Source organism: Drosophila biarmipes, chromosome X (assembly GCF_025231255.1).
Source record: "Drosophila biarmipes strain raj3 chromosome X, RU_DBia_V1.1, whole genome shotgun sequence".
In the NCBI taxonomy this organism is placed as follows: domain Eukaryota; kingdom Metazoa; phylum Arthropoda; class Insecta; order Diptera; family Drosophilidae; genus Drosophila; species Drosophila biarmipes.
In genome coordinates, this window is record NC_066611.1 from 12,546,877 (window position 1) to 12,570,407 (window position 23,531).

The 23,531-nt window shown below is 38.5% G+C and overlaps 3 protein-coding genes across 4 annotated transcripts in view; 1 reads left to right on the forward strand and 2 right to left on the reverse strand.

Moving 5' to 3' along the window:
• The window catches only part of LOC108025937 (allatostatin-A receptor), a 102,041-nt gene extending 89,052 nt beyond the window's left edge, over window positions 1–12,989 (reverse strand). The window contains exon 1 of the mRNA XM_017096636.3: window positions 12,643–12,989. The gene's annotated coding sequence lies outside the window, so the exon portion shown is untranslated. The remainder of the gene's footprint in view (window positions 1–12,642) is intronic.
• Window positions 12,990–14,599: 1,610 nt separating this feature from the next.
• LOC108025948 (nucleolar complex protein 4 homolog B) lies at window positions 14,600–16,434 on the forward strand. 2 transcript variants are annotated; one of them, XM_017096646.2, is made up of 4 exons: window positions 14,600–14,821; window positions 14,877–15,585; window positions 15,649–16,178; window positions 16,236–16,434. In XM_017096646.2, exons 1-4 carry the CDS (start codon window positions 14,684–14,686, stop codon window positions 16,350–16,352), a joined length of 1,494 nt encoding a protein of 497 aa, XP_016952135.1. In that variant the 5' UTR covers window positions 14,600–14,683; the 3' UTR covers window positions 16,353–16,434. The 2 variants fall into 2 exon arrangements, with proteins under 2 accessions (XP_016952135.1, XP_050746310.1); XM_050890353.1 differs by having other exon boundaries at window positions 14,880–15,585.
• Window positions 16,374–19,107, reverse strand: LOC108025947 (pickpocket protein 28). Its single transcript, XM_017096644.3, has 5 exons — window positions 18,911–19,107; window positions 18,410–18,713; window positions 18,115–18,263; window positions 16,690–17,498; window positions 16,374–16,627 (listed from the first exon to the last, which is right to left on the reverse strand). Exons 1-5 carry the CDS (start codon window positions 19,105–19,107, stop codon window positions 16,374–16,376), a joined length of 1,713 nt encoding a protein of 570 aa, XP_016952133.1.
• Between the last annotated feature and the right edge of the window lie 4,424 nt (window positions 19,108–23,531).

A 23,531-nucleotide genomic window follows, 5' to 3' on the forward strand; every position in this document is an offset into this window, starting at 1 on the left:
GCGGCATAAAAAAATAAACACAAATGAAAGGCACTACCAAGTTTTGACAACTTTATGAAAATTGCATCAAACAAACATACGGCATAGTCGGCTGGGTCATGAGAAATGTAAGGAAAGTAGACAAAGTGTCACTTAAATCCGGAACGGGTTCATTAAGGCTTATGGCCCGGCAGAATGGCAAACATATATGGGGCGAGGGAGACTTGATTCAATTTAAATGTGAACACAAGAATAATGCAAAATAGGGGAAGGCCATAAATGTTTGCCTGCCTGCGTAGGTGTCTGTTCCCATATATCATGGCCCCCGACCACATATATCTCCCTATCCCCGCCATGTACGTGTCTATGTACTCGCTTATCTCTTACTTAGACTTAGAATGGGGGCTCCAAAGAGTCGGTCCTACAAAATGGGGGCAAAAAGCAGGCTGGGGTTTCAAAAAAGGAGCAGATAAATTAGAAACGGGGTAGCAAAACGGCCCAGGAAAGCCTCAATGTCAGAAAAATCGTACGCAAACACAGTGGGAATGGTGAAGAAACCCCTTTATAAAACCAAAAAATGTAAGCCTATTTCGTGTTTCCCAAATTAAAAAAAAATCTAAATAATCGAGCTTATGAATTTTGATGAACATTTCATGCATTTCAGCAATGGGAATGGTGAAGAAACCATTTTATAAAACCAAAAAAAAGCCTAAGTCGTATTTCTGATGAAGTCCCATTCTTAATAAAAAAAAAAATAATCGAAATAATCGAGCTTATCAATTTCGATGACCCTTGCATGCATTGCCGTAATTAATTGGCTCACAGCTATTCCTAGTTCCTAACATTAGTCAAATATCTTGCATACAAAAGGTGATTAGTAAACGTTTCATTAAATAATAAACATAATTTATATGATTTGTATTTCCATCTCGGAATATTGAATTGAATTTCTGCGAATCCAAATGATTTATCGATAAACGTAACTATTAGGCGACCCCACTCCATTTTTATGGCTAGCAAATTCACCAAATCGAGGCTACTTAGATTTATGGCACTGGAGAATCCAATCGAGACGCTGGCCATTTGTCTTTTCATCAAATGGTATCAATCCAGTGCCAGCGGCTGGCGATCGATAAACCGTGATTAATCGATAGCACTGTATTCTGGACAAGAGTCGTAGGCGTGAGTATGGCGCCGTGGCAACTTGTTGGCTTCTGCAATTTCATTTACCATTGTGCAAGGACTCCGACGACAAGGACGGGTGCTATTTGTCACAAATCGACAGCGACAGTGGCTGGCTATCTCTTTTCCTGCGATTTTTTTCGTTTGCCTTGGAGACAGATATCAGTCAAAAGCCGAAGCCACATTGACACGTATAATACATTAGCATAGGTTATTGTCTTAGCGGAAGTTGTGCACTGTGAGAAAGCGTGTTGGGAAGCGTATATTTGCCCAATCAAATGAAAAAGTGACCAAATTTTATTTTTGGCATTTATCGATAACAATTTCGATTTAAATAATATATCGATTTTATGAAAAAATATTTAATTAATAAATATGTTGTGCAATGTTGCAATAAATAATGTTGATCAAAGTAAAAGCATATATGACAATACTATCGATAAACACATTTCATATCGATAGGCTATTAAGTATCGATGTATTTAACTATTACTGGCGCATTTTAAAGAGTATCGATTTATATTGGAGACATTTTTTCATGGGCATTGCAGCATACAAATGTAATAGCTTCAATTAGGAATCGATCAAAGCTGTCACTGTTTCTCAAAGTGTACGTATCAAGTATCAAGCAATCAGCCTTGAATGGGAGGGATTTTTTGGGGTGCCGGCGATAAAGCTCGTTTACCGTTACCGCTTTTCGGTATCTTCATCTAGTTATTTTTGGATGGTGGGAGGGACCAACATTTAGCCAGCACGTTTATCGCCTCAACGCGTCTCAATATCGCAGCCTTTGCCACATTTGATTTGTTTCGCATGGGTGGGAAATCCGCGTGGGTGACGCTATATACATATATCCACATGTATGTGCGCTCGGGTGATTTTCAGAGGGCCGCAGACCATATAGAATGAATCTGTTTGCCTATAGGTAACTCGGCAAACAAACAGACAACCGAAGTATTTCGTTGTTTGCGTACCAATCTATTTACATGCCCCTCTCTCTCTTCATAAGCCTTTTCCAACAAAGGAGGCTGGCGAAAAAAATCAAAACCAAAAGAAACTCGTGATGAATCCTTGAGGTTTTCGTGTCCACTCAATGACAACGGCAGAAAACCAAGGCAGGGAAAAAATCTATTTAAATGTTTAGCCGCCAGGCTTCGACTCGATTCAAAGAAAAAATGTGCCGCACCAAAAAAAAAAACAGAAAAGTTCGAAAGCGCTTAGATCAAAGTTTAATCGACCCCACCAAATCCCGAAAAAAGGAGAAAAAAACTAAGTGAAAGGAAATTGAATGAATTGGAGTGTGCGACGGGATAACAAGTGATAGAATTCGCCTCAATTGAGTTCATTTATTTGATGGACAAGTTGGGAACTTCTTAAATTGCCTAGTTCTTTAGTGGTGAGAAAGGGATTAAAGCTTAAAGACAAACAAAATATTTGTAAATTGTACAATTAAAAATATGTTATTAACAATTTTTATAAGGAAATTCCTTTAGAATTTATTTTTTCTTCATTTTCTTTTGAATACCCATGAATATATTGTAAATATTTTTCTTAATCGGTATTTTCCACATTTCCATGAATTTTGAGAATTAAATTCTGACTAAGTCTTTAAATAAGTAAATTTTATATTGATTAAAGCTCCAAATTAATTATTATTTTTTTGTTTTTTCTTAATTTGTTTAATCTTCCTCACTAGTCTGAACGTTCAATACTCTTTTGTGTTTATATATTTATAAAGAAACTAGTTTCTTGATAGATTCAAATCGGCTTTGAGTATTGAGTTCTATTCATTAGCTGCCACTTTGAATATTTGTCAGGCGAAGAAATCCCCAGAGGAGAATCCTTTTCAGCAGGTCCATCAAAGGACCCAAAGCAACATCCAGAGAAATGGAGAGCGTGGCTGCGAGGGGGCAGAAATGTTGTCAGCTGTCTGTTATCTGCTTTCACTCGGTCGACTCTCCTGTGCTGAAGGTAAAACTCGAAATTTGCTTCAATTAATTCAACGCAGAAAAAAAGGAGTGGGCGTGGGGGCGTGGCCATGGGTGGGGGGTGTCGAAGAAAGTGAAAGCGAAAGTGGAAGTCCTCGTCGTCCATGTCGTTGATGTCCTGCGATGACGCTTCACTTACAACAGCGTAAGCAAATATTTAATTTGTGTGAATGACCACATCCGTTGTCGTTGGTCGACCCTCGGTACACTCAAAAAAAATAAAGCCACTTATGAGCCAAAAATAAAAATGGTAAATTTCAATTTAAAAACTACATAATTGTTTAAAAATTGTATTAAGGTGTCTAAAAGTATGCACCAAAAATAACAATTTTAAATTTATTGCTGCATGCTTTTTGGCGCCTCAATAAGCGATTTAAAATCCCTGGTATTTTTTTGACACCCGCAATATTTTCTACAAACAAATTTAAGTCTCCATTATTTTTCCAATATTTTTTTCATTTCCTTTATTATAAATTCTCGCACAGTGCCTATGTTTACGGTGCCATCCTCAGTGGTCAACACATGCGGGTCGGAAGGTCAGGCCCCCCAAAATGAATGAAATGGCCGCCTGGCATGACAAAAAAAGAAGAAAACCTGGCACGCAAAACCCTCCAAATGAATGAAAGCGGGAAAATCGGAGGGAAAATTATAGGGGGGGGAGGGAAAGTTACGGGCATTCACATGCCACATTAACTTCAAGCGCTGCCCGCTTTTTCGGGGACTTTTCCGTTCCGTTACGTTTCCTTTCTTTACCTTTGCCCCACTAATGATTTCATTAATAAAATCAAATTAATCTTCTCTATGGGCAGAACTACTTAGTATTTAAGCAGAAGTTATGTTTAACGAGAGAGCGGGGGTGTGTGGCATTCAACTATTCGCGGGGCTTTCTGCAAAGTAAATTCGCAGGGGCTTAGTTAAAAAAACACACACACAAATAGCTTAAATATTAAAAAAAAATGTTTAAATGTAATATAAAATAGTATTGGTAAAAGAAAGAAATCATAGATATTTTAGAAACATTTGTGGTATTTTTTTTTTTAGAAATTAAAAATACCTAGAGGCTATATTTATAAACTATGACTTTAAAAAAGAATTTAATTTTTTACTAAATACCAATAAAATGTTGTCCATAGTTCTATGAATATATTAAACTTTGTACGCTAGAAAATTTCAAAATTTCCCGAGTTTTTCCTCTCTTGCAGAAAGCAAGAATGTAACCGAAATAGCCAAGTTCTTGGTTGTTAGACACACCCTCAATTACGTCGGGCCAGCCACGCCCTCTCCGCCCCCACACACACACACATAAACATACACGACACATGCATTGTTGACTTCATAATTTAATGCCAGGACCACGCCCACTAGGCGAAGGAAAGGAGGCGGCTGCTGCCGCTTAACCCGCTGGCATATTTTCACATTTCTTTTGTTCCACATTTCCCCCCGCCTTTCCTGGGTTTTCCCGGCTTTTCCTTGCTCCACGTTGTTGCTCGAGCAACCAGCAATCCTTTGTGACATTTGACTCGTCGCACGCACACACCCACAGCGCTCGCCCACACACACACACACGGCCCACACACACTCGCCCTCAAACAAGGACATGTTTGACAGTGACTACTGTAACATGCACATTGCATACTTTGGGGCGTAAAAGTTTTATTACTTGGGTGGCGCACAAAAATTATAATTTTCGGTATTTTCGCCAAAAGTTGTAAAACTTTTTAGCCGCAAAAAAGGGGGAGGGAGGCTGTACATACGTACAAACATTGATCATAAATTTTAATAAGCAAGCAGCACCCACACGCGCTGATCCTTAACTCGAGTCGTGGCTAATCATGTGTGATGGAGTCGCAATTCGTAGTTGGCTGGCGGAATTAAACTTTATATTAGCCACACATTTGCAGCACATCAAGTCGAGAGTCTTGTCTGAGAATTATGAGCCAAAGGTGCTTAAATAAAGTTGTTAAAAATTATTAAGGGGTAGCTTTCCACTTTTCCAGCACATAAAAAATATAATACCACTCTAAAAAGTTTCTTAAAATTAGTTAGGTGTATTTTAGAGAGGCCCCTTAAAAACTAGCATTTCTTAACCATTTGGATGAGTACAAAAATGCGCAGACACAGAAAATATAATCCAATGCAGTAAGGAGAAAATAATGGGAAAACGGCTCACATTGTAATTTGTTTCCAATGAAAATATTTGTGATAAGGGCAGAGCTTTGCTGTTGTTTCTCATAATAAATTCCCCACTTAAGCCGGGATTAGGTTTCACTGCTCAAAGTTAAGTGAGTGGGAAAACAAAGTTCACTGGAATACCTGATTGAAGCTTAAAAGTGACAAACAATTGGTTAGAATTTTGTGTACGCAAAAATTAAATTGAAATTTATTTGTTGGCTTTGGGAATTTTGGCTTAAACGAAATGCACATCATTTTCAAAAGACATTGAGTGCCTTTTTCAATTGTCTTAAGACTTATATTGAAAGTATAAAAACAAAGTTTGATTTTATTTTGTATGAAAAATGCCAAATATGAGCCAGCAAACATATGCAGGTCTTAAAAATTATTTGTTTATTTTTGTTTTATTTGCTTGGTGTTCAAACTTAAGCCTCTTTTCTGTCACAGGTTTTATGAAATGAATGCAGAAAATTGAATTCATAAATAAATAATAGTATTGGTCTGTTTTTGTTTTTCCTGCATGAGTTTTATGAAGCAAATATAGTTCAGAAATCCACAAAAAGAACCCTTAAATAGAGCCAATCAAACTTTGGTGATTTAAAAACTTTTCGCTCAACGCTGATAAGTATGCAATGAAAACCGAAACATTTTTGTGTTTTTGGTTGCACAAAGTTTAGTTCTTAAATCTTTAGTGACAATTTAATGGCCTGATTTTTAAGAATCCAACTCTCACATCGATTGGTGGCAACTTGACCTTTCAACTGAAATAAACTGGCCGAGGAAAGCTTCAAAGTTCATTAAGTACCCAAGTGGCTAACTACACATCATGGACTTCCTGCTTGCACCCGGAATTCCTCGATGTCACCGCCCCCCAAAATTTGTCACCGTGTTTTCGGGTTATCCGGCTCTGTGGGTCTCTCTGGTTCTCCGGGTCTCCGAGTCTCCGGGCCTCCGGTCTCTCAGCCTTCCAAGTTCCCGAGGAAGTTGCCCAGCTCACCCGAGATCTCTCAATGGACACTGGCCGCAGAAAATTCTTAGAATACCGGAAATGAATGTGCGCAACTTCGCATTGGCCAAACAGACCAGCCAGCCGGAGAAGCAACTGTATTTTCGGGTCCCCAGTGCCGGGAAATTCATGGCCACGGTCGGATGAAAAGTGAGTGGTAAATGGTAAGTGGCAAATGAGCAACGGGCCATGGGCAGTGGGCAGTGGCAACTGAGTGGCAGCTAGATTGTGTTGAAATTAGAATGAATTGCTGTTAATTGTGGATGTGTTGGAATTGAAATGAATTGGTCTCGTATTGAATTGGATTTCAGACGAGTGCCCAAGATATTGAACTCACATCTGCTGAAGGGTTGCGCGTGGATACTTATAATTTTCAAAATAATTTGGGGATAGTTGGAAATATTTTCCATATATTTTATTTTTAATTGAAGCAATACCTATAGGAAATTAGCAAAGGGTTGCTAAAAATTATATCAATTTTAGAATTTAAAAATAAAGCATTTCTTAGTATTATAATTTATTTAAGCTTCAGTAATTACTTAAAAAACCAATGGAATGATAATAAATTAAATGAATATTAATATAATTTATATAGTGTTTAAAGAGTCCTATTTAAAACAATAAAATGCACAATAGATAAAAAACATAGCCAAAAATATGTTACTTTTACATTTATATTTAATATGACATCTTTGATTTCTTAGGGATTTTATGTCAGTGTTTAAATGTCTAAAAACAATATTTTAAAATTAAATGAGAAAGACAAATAATTAAGCAAAAGGCCCAAATTTAAAAAAATTTTAAATAACTTTAATTTTAATTTGGATAAGAGATATAATAAATTAATTTAATTAAATTAAATAAAAAAAAACATATTGTAAGGAGAAGATCTTCTGTAATACATAAAATAATTTCTGCAACAAATGTGGAGCTTGAGAGAAATTCTTGGGAATTAAAATGTGCTGCCTTGCTATGATATGGCCAAGCAAATTCCCATGTCTAAAGTAAATAAGCCAAATAATTTGAATTGTAAATATGAAGCAGGCCCAACAACTTTTGCCTTCTGCCAAAGGATACGCACATATATGTATTTGTATATGGCCATTAGGCTTTAATTATGGCATGTGTGAGACGATTGCAGAGGCGAAACAGTTTGTAATTCATTAATCAATTATTTACGAGGGCGGAGGCACTTTGGAATCTCACTCGATTAGCATGCAACAGAAATCGCCGAAAGCCACAAAAACACGAGAAACACCAGAAACGCCTGAAACGCCAGAAACCCAAGAAACAGCGAAAACAGAGATGTGTGGAGTGGATATGTACTTCAAAGTAACTCCGTGGCCGCCCCCTCGATTCACTCCCTTCGCTTCTTGGAAACGCGAAGCGCCGCCTGCTTTCATCTTCATAACCCTGATGAGCAGCCAAGATGACGCCCGATGTGCCAGCGACAACGCGAATTTAACTTAATTAACTAATTGTGAGGAAGGCATTCTCAGTCTCAAAAAGCACCGCCCCATTCCGGCGGTATTTCATATTTTCACCCGGGGACCCCGTAAACTATTTCCAGCGAAAGGCACTTGGGCTTGAAAAGACTGCCAAAAGGCATTAGCACAAACTACCCCAACTATTTCGCGGGAATCTCTCGAGGGCTAAGTGAACCTCAATTGGGGTCTTCATTGTTGTCAAGTTAATTGGGGAGCTTTTAGGGCCCTGAAGGCCTATTTGATCCGGTTTTTTAAATTTAATAAATTGGCCAAACAATCGATAGCACTATCGGTATTATCGATGGTTTTAAAATTTAGAAAACATCGATGGTTTTGGTCCAATATCGATAATATCGATGAATTAAAACAAATCAAGCTTTTTTTTTTTTAAATTAAATAAGTATTTATTTGTATATTTCCTTAAAACGTAAATATTTATATAACGTAAATATATATATATAATATTGAGCTTCTATACTTTTTTTCTGTTAGTATTTATTTTCAATTAAATTTATTTGTTGTTTTGTTTCGATAGTATCGATAATTCCGACTTTCCCAAATCTAATTTGAATATCATACTGTATTTTTTGTACTCCTAAATAAAAATGAGGTGCATTTCCTGGAAACCCGCCGCATTTTTTCACTTTCATAAACAGGTAAATAAAATTAACCAAAAACCAAACACAATTTCGGGCAATGAATTGAATTTATTTCAAATGAGTTTCCCCTGTAAACGTCCTGTTTTCGCACACTCTTAACTTTTGAAGTGCCAACTAATCCGGGTTCAAGTGGCGAATTCAGTCGGCGGAACGATCAGTCAACAAGAATGTTTTCGGTTTTGACAAATATTTGCATTGAAAACAAATTAAGATGTGCGCTCCTTTTTTTCGATTATCATTTTCGCTTGGCAGGCAATTCACAAATCATTTGTTTACACGCTCTCGTCTTTGTTTTTCGTCTTGTTTTCAATTTTTTTCCCTTCATTTTCGCCGGCTGTTGTCCTTACGCTTAAGTGATGTCAATCAATTAAATTTACACACCCGGAAGTAGGAAGGGAAAAAACACGAATGGAGGCTGGGAAAACCCACTGGCAGCTCTTTATACATTTTTCATGATACTCGCGTGTGTCTCTGTGTCGCTTTTCCTGCCCTTTTCCCCACCACTTTCCCGCTCCGGGAAAAGCTTTGGCTAAAATTTGTAAACGTGTTTATCTTGTTTTGCCCCTGTCTTTTTGGTCTCTGTGTGTGTAAAGTAAGCTTATGAGTGGTTAGATGGGCGGCAAAGTGTGTGGAAAAGTGGGCGGGGCAGCTGGATAAGCCGGTTGGCAAATGCAAAAAACAGAATAAAATAATAAAATAAAAAAAAAATAAGACAACTGGGGAACCGAGACACAACACAATAACATTTGCATTTGTCTGAGGTGTAATTCCTAAGCTTTATGGCAAGCATTATTATTACTGCCGGAATTGCTGCATTTCATTTAGTCAACTTTTAAGGGCAAATGAAGTCAGCTAAATGTTTATGGCTCAACTGATTAGCCCCGGAAAAACAATGGGCGATTTTCCCAGCACTCTGGCAAGTGGTTGCTGCCTCTTAGAATTGGGGGAAATCTAGTGAGCTCGGCTAGGATTTTAGTACAGAGTAAATTCTTCATTTTATGCGGCACTTTCTCACCGTTTTGATTCCTATAATTGACAGGGACTTTTCAAGAAATAAATTAAATTATATTAACGTTTCTAAAATATATTTGATATAAAAAAATGTCTAAGTTTAGGTTCTAAAGTTAAATTAATACTCACAAAGTGTTGAAGTCAAAAACCAATTTTTGACTCGTTTTAAATTTCCTTTGAAAAAATTCTCAAATTAAATTGCCTTATTCAACAAAGTAGGGTTAAAACCTTACAAAAATTCCTTAATGAGAATTCAGAGTTTAAAGCTTTCTTTAGGTTCAACGTGAGGACTAGAAAACTGCTCAGAAGTGTACTTTGTCAATTTTCAAGGTCAATATGTCCTCTGGTCATCTTGAATCAGTGAAATGTGCTCCTTGCATTTTTAAACGATTCTTAATTACCCAAGTGCTGGTCTGCATTCAGGCTTTACCACTCCAATTTGCCAATGTCCCCAGCAGAGACTGGGCAAGTGACTGCTTCTATCTAGGAAAATTGCACCTCAAACGGAACATAATTTCGAAATATTTTCCCGCAGAGAGGGACCATTTACGAGTCCCTTTCGCAAAGGGGAGATATGAGTCCGACTTTATGAACCCGGCGCCGGGCTCTTCGGCTTTATTTCCGCTTTTGGAGGTTGGGGTCTTGGGGTTTTTGGTATTCTGGGGGGCGGTTGGACTGCTCGGGGGTCCTAGGAAAAGGGGCAAAAATGTGGTCAAAGCCTTCGAGTCAAGTGCTTATCAGTTCGGGGGCGGTGCAAAAAGCGGGGGGGCGTGCTTCGGGCGGAAAAGGGCTTCAAAACAACTTGACTGACTGCACTTTATGGTTCATTTTGCATGCCTCAGATGAGCCGAGGCCTGGACCCCCAGTCCCCAGAAAAGAAAAAAAAAATAAAGATGGGAAAATATCCAAAGGTTTCAGTTACATATAGCCCAGCTTTCACCCGGTTTTCCCCCCGCTTTTCCTAGCGTTTGCCAGCGCCCCACCCTCCCCCTGTGACTATGCGTTTTGGTATTTTTACTGCTGCGTTCCCATTTGCGAGACAGAGAATTTTGAGTTGGTTTTTCATTTTTAATGCCACATCTTGGTCTCTTGGACAATGTCTGCTGGCTGCTGAGGCCAGGGCTGAGGCGGCCGAGGGGGTTCTGCAGGACTTCAGGACTTGTGTGCCTTGTCCTTGCCTGCAGCGTTAAATTCTTGTTAAAATATTATGGAAAACTTTTTGCACCATTTTTGTACGCTTTAAGAAGGAATCCAGCCAGAGAAATCTCTCCCTCTAGGCCTCTGGGATTTTTCGGAATATTTTCAGGGTTGCCAAGGTTGTTCGAGAGGCAAAAAAAGGGCTTTTAAAGTTGCCATATCAATAAGAACTTATGCAATAACGTTCAAAGCACATTCGAGCAAAATGGTTTAATAAAATAATAGCTATTCAAATAATTTGTTAGCTAAGGAATAATTTTAAGCCTAGTAAATTATATTGCAACTCCTAGAAAAAATTCAAAAATTATTTATTAAATTGTAATGTATTTAAATAATTTTCTTTAAATAAACTGGCTATTTTTTCAGCAACGCTTGGTAAATTGAGGTAACCATTAGCGAAAGCAGGGATAACTATCTGAAGATCTCCATACCCACACCTATTTCCCAGAATTTTCCAAGCTTTTGCATCCTCTTCAAATTGTTGCAATTAGGGAAAATGCTTGAGGTCAGATCCAACGCAATTTGACAATTGAAGGGCGCAATTATTTCAGTTGATTTCGCGTGAATTGACGCGACTGCCGTTTGCTTTGAGTTGGGTCCTCAGACCAAAACACTTAATGGCAAACTCGCACCGCCCACATGCATTCCATGGCCCCGCTGCCAGGAAAAGCCCCTTCCCACCCCCCGGCTTTGCCAGGGATCCACGGCCAGGTCGCACCTAATTAGGCCAATTAAATTTAGCTGCAAATTACACACATTAAATGTGTAAATTGGGCGGCCAGCTGAAAATGAAATTAAATGCATGTCACCCGGTGCGCATCGCGTGCTAAAGCCAGGTATCTAAGTACCTGGATTCTGATTTGGATTTGGTTTCGGATTAAGCGGATGCACCGACCGCACCCGCGACAAAGGGACATTTAACTGGCGGGTTAAGTGGCGAGTGCGATATTGTCACGAAAGCAATTGGATTAACGCCGGCGGGGAGGCCATAAAAGAGCATTTTCTAGTGGCCAGCTAATAAAGCAGAATTAACACATGAATTTACAACTGGAGCACTCGTAAAATGACCTTTAATTAAATCGGATTTTTAAACACCTTTCAGAATTAAAGAAAAGTGTGTTCAATTTATTTTATAGTTTTTTTACACATTACAAAATTACAGTTTATTAATTTTAGTTGGCAAACGTTTTTTAAAAACTTTCAAGGCTCTTAATGTTGAATCAAAGAGTTTCTGGTCACTAATAAAATACATTGTTAAAATATTTTTTAAACAGTTTTCTCTGTATCACAATTTTATAGATTTTAGTTAATACAAATTTAAAAAAAATAACACTTATTTTCAGATTTTATTTTTCGTTTTAAATTTTTTGAAAAACTATTGAAAACTAGTTAAAGGCAATTCGTACTTGTGTACCTATTTTTGGCACATTTTTCTTTAAAATTCCGATTTAAAATGTTTAAGTTTTAAAATAGTCCTCGAAACCTTTGAAATACGTTTGTATTATATTAACCTTTAAAAACATTCAACAAATTTTAGCAGTTAACATTTAGGTTTTTTAGCACTTCATACATTTATTTCATATTAAATTCTTTCTAAAATATCATTTTTGTTTATTTTTTAATTTTTCTCGTTTGTATCAATTTCACGGATTTTCCTCCTGAGAACTTCTGTGAATCTAACGTGTCATTTTCACCTGTCCTCGCATGATTTTCAATTTCTTTCTAAGTCCTCTAAAGCCTCATCCATCAAATGACGAAGAAAAACCGCTTGGGCAGTCAATTTAAACCCAATCCGGATGTGAGCTTAATTTGGAGGAAAAGCGAGAAAAGCGAGAAAAGCGCGAATTTCCCCAGCACAATTAAACGTTTATTGTAAGCCCAAAATCTCAATTTCGAAGCTGGTTTTTAATTAAATTACCGGCTTCTTGACTCAATTTCCGCCACCACAAGTTGCCACTCACCTGATTCAATTCCTCGAAGTCGCTGGACAGCAGGAAATTTTGAAACAAAAAAAGGGAAAACCGGAAAACACTGGGTCAAAACTTTTTCACCAAAAAACTTCTAAAACCGTGTTCGCTTTCACTTCCAATCCGTTTTGATAATTTGTTCTACACCCTTTGGGTTGGGTTTTATTTTGATGGTAGATTGTTGTTTATTTCATAAGACACATTAAAAAATAAAGAAAAAATGTTTAACTGCCGAGTGAGTTTTTAAAATGTACCAATTTCGAACTTCTTAGGCCGATGCCGTAGGGTCCTTTGGTCCTGTTCTAGTCCGCCACACAACCGTCGTTCAGGACATTCGCCAGCGAACTACGCGCCATCCAAAGCGAAACAGTCGCAAGTGGGCGCAAAACCAAAACACAGGACGAAGGACGAGCCGAAGATCCGATGGATGCGGCTCGAGTGGGCCGAGCTTGAGCGCTTTGCCGCCTGCGAAAAAGACTCAACGTTGCTCTAAAATTTAACACTTTTTTAAACTTAATTAGAATTTTTTTTAAACACCACTAAAAATGTGAAAACATTAAAAAAATAGTTTTATAAAATTATAATTAATATGAAATTCATATTACAAAAGTTTTTGTTAAATGCATAAGTTGGCTATTCAAAAAATGAAAAATAAATATCAAATAATAAAATATTATTATTTTAAGAGGTTCAAATTATTTCTTAATTTTTTAAAAATTTGTTAATAATTAAAAACAAAACATATATCATTTTTTTCAATGGTTTATTGCAAGAGTTTTTTTTTTAATTTTGGAATTTCAAGCATACATTTTTTTTTGAACCAAGGAATTCAATTTTTTAATTCTATTAAATGTTTACGTTTTACATTTTAATAGGTAAAGGTACAAATATTTTTCTAATGAAAATAATAAATATTTTTTTTTTTTATGAATGTATTTATTTCATTTAAAATGTACATTTTTTCTGTATATACTTTTTCAGGGTACCTCCTTGCCCTTTAAACTTTTTGTCTCGATAGCGAAAAGAACGCAACAGGCGCGCATGCAAATTCCCAAAGGAACAGAAAATATTTGTAAACAAAGCGGCTTCGTTAGCCAGCCGAACGTGAATTGAGCGCAAAAGCGAAAAACCGAACTCAGAATAAGCCGCATGCTTAAGAGAAAACTCAATTTGAGTGACTTTTCTTTATGAATGAAAACGAAAGTTGGATATTATTTTTATTAAATATATATATTATTACAACAATTTTTTTTAATTTTTTTTTGCTTAATTAAATATATTTAAAGAACAAAAAAATCTAATTATATGTTTCAAATATAAATTCATTTCTTTCGTATTTTGAACTTGCCGCGCTAGAGATGTACTTTTTGAACTAGTAGGCCCTCGAACATATCGATAGTCCCAAACGTTCAGTATGACCTTAAAATGGCGCCAAAGTATACAAATGAGTGATTTTAAATAAACGCGTTGATTAAGCCATATATTTTTATGTGATTTTATAAATTGACATATATATTATAAAAAATCTTATTAAATATAGAAATGCACGCTAAATAATAGAAAAATTTTATCTCGTAATATTACAATAATAATCCAAGAAAGTTCATTGACGAAAAAACGGATTTTAAGTCACTTAAAAAAGAAGTATAGCTTATTGACACTTAAAATAATTAAACATATATTTTAATTTTTTTTTATATTTAGGATATCTTAACTTTTTAGGTCATACTATATTATATCACCGTTGAAAAGTGAACTTATCGATGTATCGTTTTATATTTTTTTAACAATATAAATGCAGATTTGTCATTATAAAGTCCTTACAATTTTGTTATGTAAAATTTAAATATTTCATAAATAAAAATACCAAACAATAGTTATTGTGCATACGATAGTTTCTACCACAAAAGGGGTGGCAAGGCTTGACTGACCTCTTCCTACCGATCTGGCAACTCCCTAAGAGCACGCCGCATGTTTTCGTGTTTTGTTTTGCTTTGAATTTAAATTGTTTTAAACCACATTTATTTAGTTAAAAATGAAACGTTTAGCTGCGAAGAAGGACGAGGATATCGGGGAGCCTTTGGCCAAGAAGCAGCTGCAATCCAAGGCCAATGCGCTGCTGAATGCCAAGAATGTGGACATCAAAACGCTCAAGGGATTCGTTCAGCTGCTGGTAAGTCATTAAAATTATTAAATAAATATGATATAAATAGTTTGAACCTATATAGAAGGCCACTCCGGAGAATGTGCCAGCTGGGGAGGTGATAAATACCCTCGAGGTGATATTCAGGAACCTGCTGAAGCGAAAACCCACCGAGGGCAGCGAAAAACAGACCCACAAAATCCATGAACTATACGAGGAAACTTGGTTGCTCCTCTTGGAGAATCTCCTCGTGAACTCGGAGAGTTCCGGCGCCCTCAAAGTATGCATGCAGCTGATCAAAGTGGAGGCCCAACATCCCCTGGGACCCACCAAGGGCTGGCCCATCTACAGAATCCGTGCCATCATAGAAACCCTCTTGAATGCCGAGGAAACACCCACAAGTGCGCTGGCCAACTATGGGAAATACTGCAAAAATCTAGATGTACTGGAGCTTACGCTGAAGCACTTGCTACAAGTGGTCCCCAAGGAGGACTTCAAGGACATCCCCGTTAAAGCCATGAACTTCCTATCCATTCTCAACCTTATCGATTTGGGAAAATCCGTTCTAAACACTGCCGATTACCATGTGGAAAGTGCGAAGAGTCGAGAGTTTAGCTTGGAGCAAAACCAAAAGAGACTGAATGATCTCTGGAAGGTCATAATGGCCAGGAGCAGCGCAGTGGAGGAGAAGCTGCACCGGCAAATACTGGTGGTGCTCCTGGAGCGCGTGATCAACCACCTGAAGAATCCCATCCAGCTGACCGACTTCCTCATGGACTCGCTGCACCAGTTTGGTGGGTATTCCTCTTTCTCTATCCCTAGAAATCTTATCCTAAAACTTGTTTCCCATCCTTCAGATGGCCCCATTGCCTTGCTGGCCCTCCAGGGCATCTTCACGCTGATGCAAAAGCAAAACATCACCTATCCGGATGTGTACGAGAAGCTGTACAACATGTTCTACCCCCGGATGTTCTTCAACAAGTACAAGGCGCGTCTCTTCTACCTGGCCGACATCTTCCTGACCTCCACCCACTTGCCAGAGAATCTGGTGGCCGCCTTTGTGAAGCGTCTCGCCCGCCTGGCCCTCCAATCGCCCACCGAAGATGCTGTGATCATGATCCGTTTCGTTTGCAATCTTCTGCTGAGACACACGGGCCTGCAGAAGCTGATACGCGCTAGCAATGCGGCCGATGAGCTCAGCGATCCCTACAACCAAACGGAAACGGATCCCGTGAAATCAGGGGCCATCAATAGTTCGCTGTGGGAGATCACGCTGCTGCAGAAACACGTTGTTCCCGAGGTGGCCAATGCTGCGCGGTTCATCAACTCTTCGCTGCCCGTCATGGAGTTCGATTTGGCACCGCTTCTGGACAGGAAGGAGTGCAATGTAAGCTGTTTAATATATCTTCTTTATTTGCTTTTATAACGGATTTATGTCACGTAGATTTTCGACGATGAACTGCAGGCCAAGGCCAAGCAGTTTGCCATGAACTACGAGCGGCCCGCCAATTTGGCCCTGCCCAAAAACGCCTTTGTGACCAAGTACTGGGACCTCATCTAGATTAGTGTTATTGTGCTAAGTTTAAGCAGGATTAAAGTGCTGCCGGTGGGGCTGCTGATGGGCCAACTCGGCCTGAAACCAATGTGCCGGTGAAATGTATCTGATGTTGCCGGGGGGCGGAGACTTCATGGGGTTAACCTGCTGTTCCCTGGGCTGGTTGAGCTGCCGGATCTCCGAGCAAGTGCGGCAGGGTCGGATCAAGGCGAAGTACACACACTCGGCGATGGAGAGAAAGCTGAAGCCCAGGAATAAACCCATGAGACCACCCACGCAAGCTGTGAGAAAGATACAGACATATCATTAAGGATCAAGGGGTATTAAGCCAGCCTTGACCTACACAAAAAATCGGAGAAGCCAATGAACTCGGTCTGCTTGTTGGCCCTGAATGTGGGATCCTTGAAGTACATATTCACCACCGCCACGCTGCGCTCCACATAGGCGTCGGAGAAGTTCCAGCCGCCATTGGAGGGAGCCTCCCTAAAGCCATCGTGCGAGATCCTCGTGGAATAGGCAATCGCACTGAAGGACAGGTCGAAGCACGAGGGCAGGCACTCGTCCAGGCAGGACTCCATCGCCACAATGGTCTTGAATCGTATCAGCTCCACGCACTCCCTCTTGCGCAGCGAGCAAGTGGTGTCGTTCTTGTTCAATCGCGGCATGTAGAAGGCCACGCAGCCGCAGTGCCGGATGAGCCACCCGGACAGGCACTCGGCCACGCAGTTTCGCTGAGTGTAGTGGGCAAACCAGCGGAGTTTCAGCTCATTGCGGAACAAACACCGCCTGCTCTGGCGGTCCACGTTGCGCAGGTGCTTCTCGGTGAGGATCTTAGCCGGATCTATACGCAGCTTGGTCTCCATTCCGGGAGCCAAGAGCACTCCCGTCTCGCGCACATTCGGCGACTCATTCGGACTGTGCAGCGCGATCTTAAAGCCAATGCTGCTGGACGAGGAGCAGTAGTATGCATCCGCCTGCACATCCAGGGTCAGCGAAAGGCCCAGAGACTCGCCCGTGCCTTGGGCTCGGCGAGGGTAGAGGAGAGTGTCCCCGTCCGGCTGGGATCCTCGCTTGCGGTAGCCCAACTCCGCGTGCCAGTTGACCGCCAGGAAACCCGCGGGCAGGGTTATGTTGCGGTGCGAATAGGGAACGCTGTTATGGGAAATATTCAGAATTTGTTAGGAATCAAATAGAAAAGTTATGGATATCAAGTTTTGTTAAGAAAAGTGAGTATCATTATAAAAATTTTATCGAATTCGAATTGAATCCATTTTTTGTACAACTTGGAAAGCTTGTGGTAAATATTGTTATATTATCTGAGTAGAAAAATTTTTTTAAAGTAAGTATTAATATTTTTATAAATTATAACTTAAAAAAATATTTGAAAGTTTAACCGAAAAAGGACTATCTATATCACATGGTTAGGATATTTAGCTTTTCATTACTTTTTATTCTCATCCTGCATATTTACATATATTTAATTTAAAGGTTAAGTTTTTGGTTTTGTTAAAAAGTACTATAATTTTTTAAATATTATTTCCTCCATATACTTTCCACTTTAAATATTTTAATAGACTAAAGTTGAAGGTATAAGTGAGGTTTCCCCATTGACTAAAAGCAAGGCTTCCAAGTTATCAAACGTTTAGAAAAGTTCCCAACCAAAAGCTGTGCTTGACGAAGAGACTTTCACAAAAGCCTTATCCTTTGGTTTGGCATCATAATAAAATTTCTGAATACTTGAAAGTCAAAAGAAAATAGAGTTTCCCACCTTTTCCGGTACATAAACCTGGGATGCAGCATATTGAAAACACAGCAGAGACCCTCATCAGTCACAATGGGATGGAATAAACGAGCACATTCAAAATCGTCGGCGCCAAAACGGCAGTTAATCACCATTGATTTGCAGGGTTGTGAGATCTGTGGGTATGTATATTAGAAAAATCATTTAACATAAGTAAAAGATAAGATAGTTTGATAAAAATCCAAGAAAAAGAGTGTTTTCTAAGACTTTTAGTATCCAGCGAGCTAAGAAAACCTTAGAAATAAATATTTTTCATAGCTACATTTAGTATAAACTCCTCCCAGTTGGAAGTATTTCCCTTGACCGATTCCACATCCACCTTCCGCCGGCAGAGCAACTGCAGCATAGCAAACTCCATGGAATCGTTGGCCAGGCTCTTAACCCTTTCGGCCAGAGCCTGATTCAGATTGCAGATGGTCACCGCCGGAAAGGGCTCGTTGGCAATGGAAGTCAGCTCCGGATCGATGCCCACTATAACCGGAGTGGTGTTCCACTTATCGAAGGCGTCCTGTATCAGGTAAATGGCTATGGAGAGCACCGCCAGCAGGGCTAGGCCGAAAAATAACCTTTAATTGTAAATTAAATCAGTTTAAAAGGTCACCAGAATAATATGAGTATGCTTAATAATTTGTTTTTAAATTTTTTATATTGTTAGAACAATTTTTAAATATTTTTTGTAATGTAATAATGGTAAATAATATTTTTGAAATTACTTTTAGCATTATTTAATCTTCAATTTCTTGAATACCTCTCCCTTTACTACCTATCACTGTTCCTCAATTTGCTGTTATTAATGTACTTCAATCCATGAATGGTGGTATTGCGACAGAACTCATCCGTATTTCTGGACAGGATTCTCTGCCAAGTGGCCAGCGTTATCCTGATTTTCCTTGGCTGCGGCCTTAACTGCTTTTGCTGGCTCCAAAGAAGAGCCTTCTGGCGATAATGTACCACTCGCATCTTCGGTTGAAACCACACTAAATCCCAAATTGTAACTTATATTTATTTATAGCCAATTCCATTTTGCAAATTAAATTATTCGTTAGCTTAATGTCACCCACTTGGCTGCGCAGGCACTTTGCAAACTGAATCATTGTGGTTATTGAGCTTTGAATTTAAGGGGAATGATTGCAGAGATTGAGGTTAGTTTGTTTAAGGTTGATTTAATATTTACAAAGTTATTGTTAAACATTTGCACAGGGTACATAGTAAAGTATATTTATAATAAAGTCAGAAGTTTGGTTTGCAGATGCACTGCAAGGTCACTTCATCTATAGTGTTCACTTAAAAAAGGTTACCTTCAGTGTGAACTTAGAAGTCCCAATTAGTTCTTGCTAGGTATTTTTTTTAAATTTATTATTTCAAACACTACTAATAATGAGTATAAATAGAATCCAATGTAGAACCAAATGTAGAATGAAAATAAAATATATGTAAATGTTTCACCTTGTTGATTTAATAATATTTTATTGTTACCCAACTTATTAATTTACTTAGTTAAAAAAAAACGCACATAAAACCCATACTTATTTTTATTATACTTTCAGGAGCTGTGAACCTGGTCAACGCAATTTAAATTTTGAATGGCCCTGTGACGCCTTTAATTAGAGAATTTTCGGGCGCAAAGGAATGCCTCATTAGGAGAATCAGAAACTGAGACCCCAACCGAAAAGGGGAACAGGAGCCCAAGTGGAATGCTGGCCAAAAAGTGGGATCTCCCATCGAAGCGGGAGAAGAAGTTTAAGCCGGGCCAAAGGCTCAAGTTGGCTACAATCAGCACATGGTCCAAAACGCACAAATTGCGAAGGCAGATGGCAGAAAGAGACGGCCTGAGGGTGGGAGCGAGAAGGCGAAGGAGAAAGAGACAGGGACAGGGACAGGGACAGACGATTGGGGAACCACAGAAAACGACACTTGAACGAAAATCAAATTAAAAGCTTCAATGGCAACAGACGAGGACCTAGATCTGCTCCTGTTTTGTGCTCCTGCCGCCTGGCCACATGTCACCACACGGCACCTGCAGCACCCACACACATGCGTACACAGAGACACGCACTTCGTGAGGACTCAACTCGACTCTCCATTGAAACAAGTTCATAAAACACTTAACCTGACCGAGCTGACCAAATGTCCCCTGGGAATGCGAATGGCCGACTGAACGGAGCCGGTCTTGTTGACTTGTTAGCAGTTGATGTCCGATGCCCTTCGAACCACCTGCCTATGTACGGAGCCACCCACGGAGCCACCCACTCGGCCACCCTCTGAACCACCGGATGTATCCGCATCAATGAGTGACCAGGCCGAAAGTTTCCCCTTAGTCTGCGACTTGGCCTGCGATGCGTACTCCTCTGCCGGGGCATCATCAAAAGTTACCAGCAAATTGACCTAATCTATGTACATATGTATGTACGGCCAGCCAGGTTCTGGGCACACATGCACCAAAGGATCCGCAAAAGAGCACTGCTCGAAAGGAATAACACAATACAATCTATGGAAAAATTAGCCATTTGGGAAATATTTAATATATTTCTTCATTTATTTTAAAGGCCTATTAAAACGGAGGGAAAAGATAGCATAATTTTGAAGAACATTTATTGTTCAAAAAAAAAATGTTATAAAAATATATATTTAATTATTTAGTTTAATAATTTTTGTATGCTACTTAAGAGAGCAAAGGAATAATATATATTAAATATATTAAAAGTAGCAACGATTAGGAAAATATTCAATACACATTATTATAAAGAGAGGGAGACTGTGTATATTAATATTAATATTTTTTTAAAAATAATATTTGAATAATCTTAAAAAGAAGTGTATTTTTAAGATATTATTAACATATATTCTTATTTGTATATTAAATTCAATTTCTATAAAAAAGATGTTTCTTCATAAATATATTATATAATAAATAATTATAAATATATAATTGGTATTAAGCTCTTTGTTTTTTATATTAAGTATTGTAACTATTTTCAAAAACATATTTATTCAATAATAATTATTTAATAAGTCTTACCTATTATTTGGAATTCTTTTTAATTCAAAAAAATCAAATGACAAGCTTTTTGTATCTTATTTAAAATACTTTAACTATTGTATTAAATAAAATTTAAATTTTAGGATTTTAACTAATTCTTATAAAATATTAAAGTTTTACCTTTCTACATACCATTTTGTAGTTAATATATACTTCCAGTTGCGTTTCTTATGTCAAAAAAATATTAATGTTTTGAATTATTTGTAGGCTTTTAGGTGATTGTTTTTAACAGTGTGATTTGTGGAGGAGATTGCGGAGGTGTTTGGTGCCGCCCGCTGTGCTCCGCCATTAGAAATCGCTTAGGCCGATGGCGACGATGCAATTTACGGCGGCTAATAGCAGACAGATGTCTCTGCACATATTTACGGGCGTGCATCATAGGCCCACATCACTGTGCTGCCTGCATATATCGCAAAATCCATACAGAAACACCGTCAAGTTTTCATTTAAGAGATAAAACGTTTTAAATTACTAATTAAATAATTAAAAACCCCTGTCTTGTTTTTTTAAATATTAATAAAATAATTAACAATTAAGGGATTACATTTTATATATAACCTCTATAGATTGCTGCAAGAAAAGCAAACTCCCTTTTCCGGAAGAAACATTTTCCAAAAGGAAGGGGGACCGAAATCGTCGAACGGCATCGCGAAAAATCATAACTTACCCCAGGCACATACATATGTATATGTATAACCAGGCACCGTGTGTGTGTGTGTGTAAAAAATCTGAAAATGATAGAAAAATGATTAATTGCAGTTGGCAGTAGTTCAGCAGTCAGTTACTGCCACAGCTTTTCCCGCCGCCGCCGCTGCTGCTGGAAAATGCAGAAAATGCAGCCCAGTAAACCTCGCTGCCACACAATGGTGTATGTGTGTGAGTGAGTGTGTGTATGTGTGGTGTGTGTTAGCATTCATGGCCGTCCATGTATGTGTGTGTGTGTAGCAGCGTTCTTCTTCTCCTCAGCCATTTTTCCATTTTCCTATTTTCCAAGGGTATTACCTATTTACAAGGTCTAGGTTTATTTTTTTAATATTTCCAAATAATTTAAAACATTTTTTTGAGTTTTTATATTTATAAATTTTTATAATTGAGTTAAAATGTAATTTAGTGTAGATTTTATAGGCTAAAAACATGTCAATAAAATATATTTAATCATTTTTAAAAGGGGCCTTTAGTTTCTACAAAAATATCTTCAACAACAGCCATTTAATTTTAAAAATAATGTATTTTTAAACTTCAATTTTAATGTTTTATATTTTGTAATAGGGTATTTAATATTCAGTTCTATTTTTGCTTATGCTTTCCATTTTCGCTGGATTTTTTTTCGAGCACAACAGCAGCTGACTGCAGCGATATTAATGATAGATATGCGTTCGCTTCAATGCCCTGCTTCTTTTTGCCCTTTCTCCGCTTTCACTCCGCTTTCTCTGCCCTTTTTGAATTATACGATAATATTCCTGCTATTTTCTGGGGGCCAGACGCTTTAAATGAGAGCTGCTATGACATTTAAACAGAAGTCACAAACATTTTTAAAAGTTTTAAGTTTTACTATAAAATATTTATAAATCTGAATGAAACCAACAAGTCACTAAATATTAAACTAAAAGCAATCAAAATTAGGCCTTCAAAAAAGACTATGAAAAATGATTTCGCCAGATGCTTCATTTTCAAGTGCAGCCAGCTCTCCGCCAAAAATATGGGCTTTTTTGTCCGTCAATTCGTCCCGTTGTCCGTAAATCTGTCCGTAAGTCCGTCGTGTTGTGTCCGCTGTCCGTTTGTCCGTTCATTGTGTGCGCATCGTTGCCTTTTTGGCACTAATTTCCATTTATTCATTTAGTTGCAACATTCATTTCGGCAGCCATTCACACAGACACATTCACTCAGACGCAGCGCAGACTGTGGATGTGGTTAGCAGGGATGGTGGCCCCGGAAAATGCAAGGAAAATTCGAGGAAAACCCTATGGAAAATCCCTAGTAGAGTGGGGCCCGGCAGACGTTCGCCTTTCATTTATCAGCACAAAGCAGTGCAGTTTTGGCCCACCCTGATGAGTTGGTTAAGGACTGACAAAATGTAACTCGGTCTAAATGTGACAAAAAAGGTCATATGGCAGAAATAAAACAAACAGAGGAAAAATAGGGAAAATGACAGCCAATGCTCTGCCACTGACACCAGCCCGCTTTTCCGCCGCCCGTCCCCCGCCCCAAAGAATTTCCCATCCCCTTTTTGGGATGCTGGTGCCAAAGCCACGAGTCGAGTTCCCATGGGTTTTTTTGTTTGTTTGCGGCTGCCTGCGAGCTGTGGGGCTGCCTGATGAAAGGGTTCAAAACTATTTTCAAACTA